Here is a 9336-nt window from a genome sequence, read left to right on the forward strand (position 1 = left end):
TCAAGACGCACTCTCATTTCATCAGACCAAAACATCTTGGAGAAATCAGTCTTCAGATGTTTCTTGGCTCAATCTTGATGTCTTGTCTTGTGTGTCTTGTTCTAGGTGGCCTTTTTTTTCGGCTTTCTTTACCTTGGCCAGGTCCCTGAGTATTGTGCACCTTGTGTTTCTCTGCACTCCCGACATGTTGCAGCTCTGAAATATGGCACAACTGGTGGCTAATGGCGACCTGGCAGCTTCACGCTTGATCCTTCTCAATTCATGGGGAGTTATTTTGATTCTTCTTTTTTCAGCACGCTTCTTGCACCCCTGATTGTGCAATCATCCCGCTTCAAAAACTTGGCAATTTCCAAACTGCTGATCCCTCTGAAAGACATCTGACAATTTTTGATTTTTTTTAGAGTCCGTTAAATCTCTTTTCTGTCCCATTTTGCCAAAGGAAAGGAAGTTGCCTAATAATTAAGCACAATTTATGTAGGGTGTTGATGTGATTAGGCCACACCCCTTCTCATTACAGAGATGCACGCCACCTGATTTACTTAATTGGTAGTTAGCTTTCAAGCCTATACAGCTATATAGGACAATATGTATAAAAAGGATGATGTGCTCGAAATACTAATTTGCCTAATAATTCTGCACAAAGTTTACTTTGACACTGGTTTACAATTGTATTTTAAAGGTTAGTACTGTCTGGACATTTTCTGAAATGTGGACAACCTTCTGCTATATACTTTTGCATTATCCAAAGATAATATTTTTTTTTACCTGAAACACCATGACAGCACCTGTATAAAAAAAAGATAAATAATAATAATAAAAAAAAAAACCTTGGTAAATCAATTATTTTCAGCACCAGCATAAAATTAACACTACATTTTCATCACAACCTTTGACAAACAGCAACAAACTCAGCATAAAACTTGATTATAAATAACAGTGATGTGAAATAAAGTAAAAATATAATTGAAAATAACGAAAGTGATTAAGCACAGAAAGCAAAGAAAATGGCTGAAAGCACTCAGAATTTTTAAAGCTTTTCTGCCCCCTACTGGTAAAAAATGAATACCTCATGGTATCATTCCTCCAGAAATTCGATCATGCTTCAGCAAATCATCATTTGGCTGAATTATCTTACCAGCATAACATATACCAATGCATAGGCATTTATTTTAGATTTAGGGGCAATGAAAAAGTGATGCATCTAAAAGCTGTAAGATGTTTGTTCCAGAAATCTAAATTCTGGAATCCCTGTTCCAGAATTGTACTTTGTAAGTTGTACTTTATTTTACTTTACTTTACTTAAATTAAAAAATACTCACGTGATCCCAAAAATTACTGAATTATATGACAGACTAAGAGAAGTTTTTTTTTTTTTTATGACCATGATATACAAAAATAAATATCCTTCCTGATTGTTTCAAGTTTTTTTCAAATCATACTTACAGTACTGGACGCCAATGTTTTGTTTGTTTGTTTGTTTTTTCAAACCGCTGAATGTTACTGTGAATACTTTTAATAATAGTCCCACTAGAGTTTTCGTCAATATGTTTTGAATTGGATTAAAAGATAAAATGCCACAACTTTTGTGACAAAATAGACCAAATTTAACCTTAAAAAAAAGAAAATTTCCAGGATTTAAGGACTAATGTCCAAGCGGGATCTAGAAAAACTCCTTAATGTAGTTATCTTTAGAAGATTCAAACACTGCAACAGTGTCTTCATAGGTTTAACTAAAAAGTCCATCAGACAGCTGCAGCTGATCCAAAACGCTGCTGCCTGTGTTCTCACTAGAAATATAAAAGTAGAATACATGAGCTCAGTTCTGAAGTCCTTCCACTGGCTCCCCGTAGCTCAGAGAATATACCCTAAAGTCCTTCTGTTAGGCTATAAATCACTGAATGGATCAGCAACTCAATTCATAATAGATTTGTTGTCAGTGTATCAACCTCCCAGACCACCCTGGTCTTCTAGTTCCAGCCTACTCTGTTAACCCAAAACTAGAGCCAAACATGCAGAAGTGGCATTTAGTTCCTATGCTCCACTGATTTGGAACCATCATGCTGAAAAACTGAGTTCTTCTATGTCAAAGTTAAAAAATGACTTGTTTAAAACTGCCTTTAAACTGTTGAAGTTAAACTGTTAACTGGGGTATAATTAGTTTAACATTGTGGTCCAACAGATTTATTTGCTTTACTACCAGCTTTTATCACGTTTTTTAATTTTTATTTGCCTTGATTCAGCTTTAATCTTTCTTCTATTTTATTGTGTAATTCATAGCACTTTGAATTGTCCTTGTACTGAATTTTGCAACAAAAATATTATACATAAAATTAAAAATAATGAAATCAAAAATTCACCTTGCCTTACCTTTTCTTACCCTAACCATTACAGGTTCATACCTAACCCGAACCTAAACTCCATTCACACCTTAGTCCTAAACTTAATACCTAAACCAGAAAACAGAAATTGTACCCATGGGGATAAGGCCAAGATGAGCAGTCAGCTCCAACATTGTGCTATGATTTATAGAACATGGGCTCCATAATGTATCAAAAACAAGAATGCAAACCAGACAATACAACGTCACAGAGATAAAACAATATAGTGACCTGCAAAATCAATGACTAAGAAAGGAATATCACCACGGCCTTGGGATGTAAAACAGAACATAAATAATAGCTAGAGAATCTTTCTACAATATTTGTTTGAAAATAAGTCTCGGTATGAAACTCAAGGGGACTTATTACCAGACTAAACATAAAGTTCAGTAATTAATATTTTATTTAGCTCTGCCATTTTGCAATGTAAGTATTATTATTTTCCAGGATAACATTTGAATAGTTTTTTGTTACCAGGATTAAAAGTTAATGGCTCAAAATATAAAGAAGAAACACATAACAAGAGTTTTACAAGGTTTATTTTTGGATTTCCATGCAACAAAATAAAAAATAATTTTTTACATAACACATAAAAATAGGACAACCACAGTTTAACCAGAAGTTAACTACTAAAGGCGATAGTAATGCTTTTCACAAAAGTTAAGATAATTGCTGTATGTCATTTATTCTTTTCCATGCAATGAATAAAGAAGAAGAACAGAAAGAACTGGAGTAAATGGGCAAAATCTCTGAAGGTAATTTATTAGCAAATGCAACTTTTTTAGATGCTAAATACTAGATCTTTTTATGCAGAACAACACAAGCTTAATTGCTGGTCTAGAATCAACCTTCTCATATAGAATGGAATTATCATTAGAGGAAAATGTATGATACATAATTCTGGGGTTGTATTCATCTGCCTAAGCTATTTTGTGATGTCCATATCTAGATATTTTTCTTTTTAGAAAAAAAATCGAAAGGATAGCTAAATATCTTGTAGGATCTGTAAAACAACTGCAGTTTGTTGTTAGTGATTTACACAGGATTCAAGAGTTGTTTATTATAAAAATCCTGTTTGAGCTATCTGAGTAGCTGTAGCTGCTGTTGATTTTCAGTAGCTATTCCACTCACTGTGGATTGCACAGCAAAACATTTTGATCCCCCTTAGTGTTTGTGTGGACTGAAGTAAGGCACTCCACACAATCACGTTTTTCCCTCTTTCCTGCAATTATTAACACCCTGCTCTTCTCTCTTCTTTACTCCTGTGGCGTATTACATTGTCACTCATTAGCATGTCATAGGTTATACAACACCTATTACAATTCCACTGGCTTTTTGTGGTTTTATTTGTATCACTTTCTGTACAAATATAGTATTGGGTTTTGTGTTAATACTGTGAATTTCAAGTTCAAACAGCCTAACTGTATCCCATATTGAGTTTTATTTTCTATTTGTTTTTAGCTTACTAATGTAGTACCACAAACAGTTAAATGGGTGTTTTAATACATTAAATACAGCAAAGCATTGTTTTTATTGGTTAGCATGGTCCCCTTAAGGATCTCCTAAAGCATCCGCCAACTCCTGGACAGTCTGTGGTGAAACGTGACGTTGGTGGATGGATCGAGACATGATGTCCCAGATGTGCTCAGTCAGATACAGGTCTGGGGAACCAAGCAGACCAATCCATGGCTTCAATGCTTTCATCTTAGAGGAACTGCTGACCACACTCCAGCTACAAGAGGTACACCATTATCCTGCATTAGGAGAAACCAAGGGCCAACCACACCAGCATATGATCCCACAAGTGGTCTAAAGGTCTCATCTCGATACCTAATGGTAGTCACGATACCTCTGGTGAGTATATAAAGGGCTGTGCGGTCTTCCAAAGAAATTCCACCCCACCATTTCTGACGCACTGCCAAACCGGTCATGCTGAAGAATGCTGCATGCAGCAGATTGCTCTACAGTCTGTCACGTCTGTCACATGTGCTCAATGTGAACCTGTTTACATCTGTGAAGAGCACAGAGCGCCAGTTGCAAATTTTCCAATCCTGGTGGTTTTGGCAAATGCCAAGAATCCTTCACGGTGTCAGGCTGTGAGCACAACCCCCATCTGTGGACGTTGGACCCTAACACCATCCTCCTGGAGTTGGTTTTCAACCTTTTGTGCAGACCGTTGCACATTTGTTGCCTGCTGGAGTTCATTTTGTAGGGTTCCGTTAGTGCTCCTCCTGTTGCTCCTTGCACAATGTCTGAGGTAACGGTCCTACTGCTGTGCTGTTGCCCTGCTATGGCCTCCTCCATGTCTGATGGTTTACTGGGCTGTCTCCTGGTAGTGCTCGACCTCTGGATACTACACTGATAGACACAGCAAACCTTCTTGCCACAGCTCACTTTGATGTGTCACCCTGGATGTGCTACACTACCTGAGCTACTTGTGTGGGTTGTAGAGTCCATCTCATGCTACCATGAGTATAATAGCACCACCAACATTCAAAACTCACCAAAATATCAGCTAGAAAGCATTGGTACAGAGAAGTAGTCTGTGGTCCCCACCTGCGGAACCACTTCTTTATTGGGTGTGTTTTGCCAATTGCCCAAAATTTCCATCTTTTTTTGATTCTTCTGGCACAACATCATGTGAAGTTGATAGTCAATCAGTGTTGCTTCCTAAGTCGACAGTTTGATTTCACTGAGGTTTGATGTATTTGCACTTATATTGTTGTTAATGTGTTTCCTTTGTTTTTTTAGTAGCATATTCATTTACAGTGTATTTCTTACTTGGAAAGCAAGAAGAGCTGTTTAAGCTTCAATGCCACAATTATGTGCTTTTTTCTCATTGCAAAATAGCGGCAATGTGCTTAGGACAGAATTAACACAATGAAAAGGTAACAGACAATAACTATTCTATAATGAAAATCTATGCAGGGGCTTTACATGGTTGGACATAATTACTTTAAGTTTCCGCTTTGTGATACCCGGGAATAACACAGATATCACACGAAAGTTTTGCTGTATTTTGGTTTCGTGACCGAAATCAGTAACATGTATGTATTTGTCTGCTCAGTGGCCTTATTAACTAATCTCAGAAATTAAAATTTGTATTAATTTATCTCTGAACAATAACTAAATCAAAGGCAGAAGCAACATGTTTTTTTTTTTAAAGATCAACCAATTTTGTGCCTGAAAACTATCTTAGACTTTATGAGTGGTGAGTAACCTACAGCTTTCAGAGATCATAAAACTGCAGGATGTTTGAGGTGGTGTGAAACTGCTGCTAGTAAGAGTAATAAACTATCTACTCATACCCATAACGAACTCAGAACTATCTCCTCTTACTGTTTGATGCAGGTATTTTATAAAGAACCTCTGTTGAGGTTTTACAGCGGTGATGTTCCAGCTGGAAGTGCTGTGAGAGGTGCGTAGCCCTTTGAATCAGTTTGGCATGTCTGGCTGTAGACGTTGCTAAGAGGAATTCCAAGCTGACCACCTTGCCCCAAAACCTCCTCAGAGTTAAGCGCATAGGGCATCTTGGACATAATGGCAAGACTCAGCTTGAAGAAAATATTACGCAAAGCTGTGCGGTATTCCTTCCTGACCAGGCAGTAGATGACAGGGTTGAAACAGCTGCTGGTGAAAGCCAAACAATTGGCCAGAGGGAAGAAGTATGTCTGAGCTGAGTAGTAGGATTTGCTAATATCAATGATGTCAAGCTGTATCAGAATGCTCCAGAGAGTGAGGACGTTGTAGGGAAACCAGCAGGCACAAAAGGACATAACCACCACAGCCACAGACTTTGAGATATCAGCTTTTCGCCGAGTGCTGCTGCTGCCTTTAAGTTTATGCCGGCAGAGGAATCGGACCAGGAGCAAGTAGGAGAGGGTGATGATGGTGTAGGGTAGCAGAAATCCAAGAACTACTCTCATCAGTTGATTAATTCCAAGCCAGGCAGTGCCTTCAGGGAAACGGAGCAAGCATGCAGAGTCATTGCCACTGCCCACACGCCTGACATCTGCAAACACAGCCCGGGGCATGGCCACAATGAGCGCTCCCACCCAGATGATAGCTGTTGTCACTGGGAAAGTACAAGATCTGTTGCACAGGGAGGATCCAGGTTTGAGAGCCGTGGCCACATAGCAGTAGCGAGTCAGACTCATAGCTGTCAGAAAAAAACAACTGGCAAATACGTTCAGTCCGGTCAGTAAGGACACAGCTTTGCAGGTGGCCAAGCCAAAAGGCCAGCTGTAGTCCAGTGCAATGTCAACTGCCCAAAATGGTAAAGCAAGAGAAAAAAGCAGGTCGGCTAAGGCGAGGTTGAAAACAAAGAAGTTGATGGTCCCTGTGGTGATTGTGTGAGTGGAATAAAGTAGAAACATGACCAGCAAGTTGCCTAAAACTCCAGCTGTAGCCACAATAAAGTAAACCACAGAGATGAATACTGTCAGCCAAGGCGCCCCATCATCCGGACTGTCCAGTCTACTTTCATTTAAGTTGTGAAAGGACAGCAGAGAGTTGTTGCAAACTGCACCCACACTGCAACCATTCAGGAGGTTGAAGAAGATCTCGATCCTCTTTAAATCAAGATCAGACATCTTCTCAAAATGAAAAACTCACTTAGTTGAGGTTAAACTTGTTCTTCAAAAGCTAAGGTGCTTCTACTTGCTGATTTTGAGGAAATCAGATCTGTGAGTTCCGGATGTGTGTTTATCAGATGAAAATCATCTGCCCCTGCAGGGGAAGAAGAAATTATAATTACATCATTGACACAGCAGTTTACGAGGACACAACTGAATTACTTGGTCAGATAAATGAATTATGCTGAAGTGTCAGCCACAGGGTCAAATCATGCTCCTGAGACATTAAGAAAATATCTAGATTTTTGCTTAAATCCTTTTTGCTGATTTCATTTTTTGACAGAAGAGAACATTTAAAGATTTGTACAGGATCGCTGTTTTAAACTTTGCTTGCCTAGAAAACAATGCACTTACCATGCAAACATCCATCCTACAGTAACTAGTCATTAGGTTTGACTTCTAACTAATCATATTATATGAACAGGACACGAGCTGCCAATTAACCCAGCTGGTTTTTTTTGCAAGATGAATCAGATATACCAGTACTCATTTTTGTGAAAAAACCAGTACTCATTTTTGTGAGAAGACCCTAACTTATTAACGTTATGATTAACACCACATTGCCATTTTCCTTTTAATACACTAAGATGTAACAGCCGAATTTACTTGCAAATTTATATTCAACCCTCTAATGTCATCTATTTGATATAATCCACAAGTGTCATGTTGATTTTGTCAGTTTCCCTCATTTTTAGATAAATCATAAATCATTAAATATAGAGGCTACTTAAAAAAAGCCATAAACCTGTCGCATAAATGTTAACCCTTTTCTATTTTTCTATTGAAGTGTAGAATCAGTTTAAGTTTCAATTTATTTCGAACCTCTTGACTGGAAATTGAGCAAATTAATTACTATTATCTGAACCACTTCATAAGGACAAACTTTAAAACTCCTTGTACTGTAGTATGCGTTCATATTTTCTAAAAAAAAAACAAAAAACAAATCTTACCTGAACGATTATTGATGAAAAACCTGGAACTAGGCTTATTTTCATTGCTGTGAGCTCTGCTGAAGTACAGAGGAAAAACAACAGCATGGTTCATTGTCCCTAACCTTTGTTTCAGGCTCCGCCTTCTGTGCAAACGATAGGAAACCCATAAATGGTTGATCATTAACTGTAGCAGCCTGCTATTATTAAAGTATCAACAATCATATAAGTGTTGTTAAATAAATGACTAAAAAGCTATCAAAAATCCATCTAAAGGATAAATTCCCTTTGTCAGATAGCCCTAACGGCATATAGAAAGGAATTAGAGGAATGTATAATAGAAATATATAGTGGATCGGTTCTTAGAATAAACAAATTGACAATTCAATTAGGATTAAGTAGCTAGATTGGATAGGATTTGTGATAGAATCAAAGATTAAGCTTTAGTAAGCACTAATCTGTTTCACTAATTAGGTAAAGAAACAGAAACTTAACAAATAGAGAAATGTGTAACAATATTATCAGAAGGAAGTTTTGAAAAAAAATCTAAGAATACAGGTTGATATCTCTAAGATTTTTTTAAGTCAAATTGTCTGTTTCCCTGAAACCTAAACTCAAGTGTTTTTGTTCATAAACTACGGTCCCAAATAAAGGTTGGAAATGAAAGAGGAGGGAGGTGTTACCTCTTTTGTTCACTGCTAGACTGATATCCTGTCGCAAATATGTACACGCACTGTATGTATTTACATGCCTGCTGTACTGCTAGATACGCAATTCTCTTTACTAGTTACTTTGTTATGCAGTGCACCTTTATGTATACACAAGATAAGATAAGATCAAATCTAATCAGTTTATTTATGCAGGGCCAATTTACCACACATGTCATGTCATGGCTTTTTACAGTCAGTTCAGATCATACAGACAGACTGATTAAAAAGTGTTCTATCTAAGGATACCCAGCAGATGGCATCTAGTCATTGACTTACACATCTCTCTCCTCCTGTCATATACCCCAGCATGTAGCGATGTTGGAAAATTGCCACAGATAAGCTGTAGCTTTATCAATCTCAGACAGGGAAAGTTTTAGTTTAGAATAGGAGTGCAACGGAACAGGAAAAATGAAATAAGCACCAAACTTTTTATCTCTTCTTCTTTTACCTGCTGTGTAATTAATCTCTTTAGTGTATGCATGTGTTAACTGTTTCTGTTGTGTTTGACCTACTAAGGGACGACAGATGTATGACAATTCATTTGTTTTTATTATTGATGAAAAAACATGGACCCAGCAGGTGCAGTTCAAACAGTACCATTCAGAAGCTTTTATTATGACAGACGTGATATTTTAAAAAAAGGAAGTGAATAAAATAATTGAAATAATAAATGTCATATATTATC

The 9336-nt window shown here is 37.4% G+C and overlaps 1 protein-coding gene across 1 annotated transcript; it reads right to left on the reverse strand.

The window, feature by feature from the left end:
* Window positions 1–2899: 2899 nt before the first annotated feature.
* On the reverse strand, window positions 2900–8027 carry LOC119784818 (relaxin-3 receptor 1-like). The gene is made up of 2 exons (XM_038287059.1): window positions 7963–8027; window positions 2900–7106 (listed from the first exon to the last, which is right to left on the reverse strand). Exon 2 carries the CDS (start codon window positions 6968–6970, stop codon window positions 5759–5761), a length of 1212 nt encoding a protein of 403 aa, XP_038142987.1. The 5' UTR covers window positions 6971–7106; window positions 7963–8027; the 3' UTR covers window positions 2900–5758.
* Between the last annotated feature and the right edge of the window lie 1309 nt (window positions 8028–9336).

This window comes from Cyprinodon tularosa, unplaced genomic scaffold, assembly GCF_016077235.1.
Source record: "Cyprinodon tularosa strain WSP-4 unplaced genomic scaffold, ASM1607723v1 ctg234, whole genome shotgun sequence".
In the NCBI taxonomy this organism is placed as follows: domain Eukaryota; kingdom Metazoa; phylum Chordata; class Actinopteri; order Cyprinodontiformes; family Cyprinodontidae; genus Cyprinodon; species Cyprinodon tularosa.

Excerpts from the sequence above, each read along its gene's own strand:
- LOC119784818 (XM_038287059.1), bottom strand. The coding sequence starts at position 6,970 with ATGTCTGATCTTGATTTAAAGAGGATCGAGATCTTCTTCAACCTCCTG.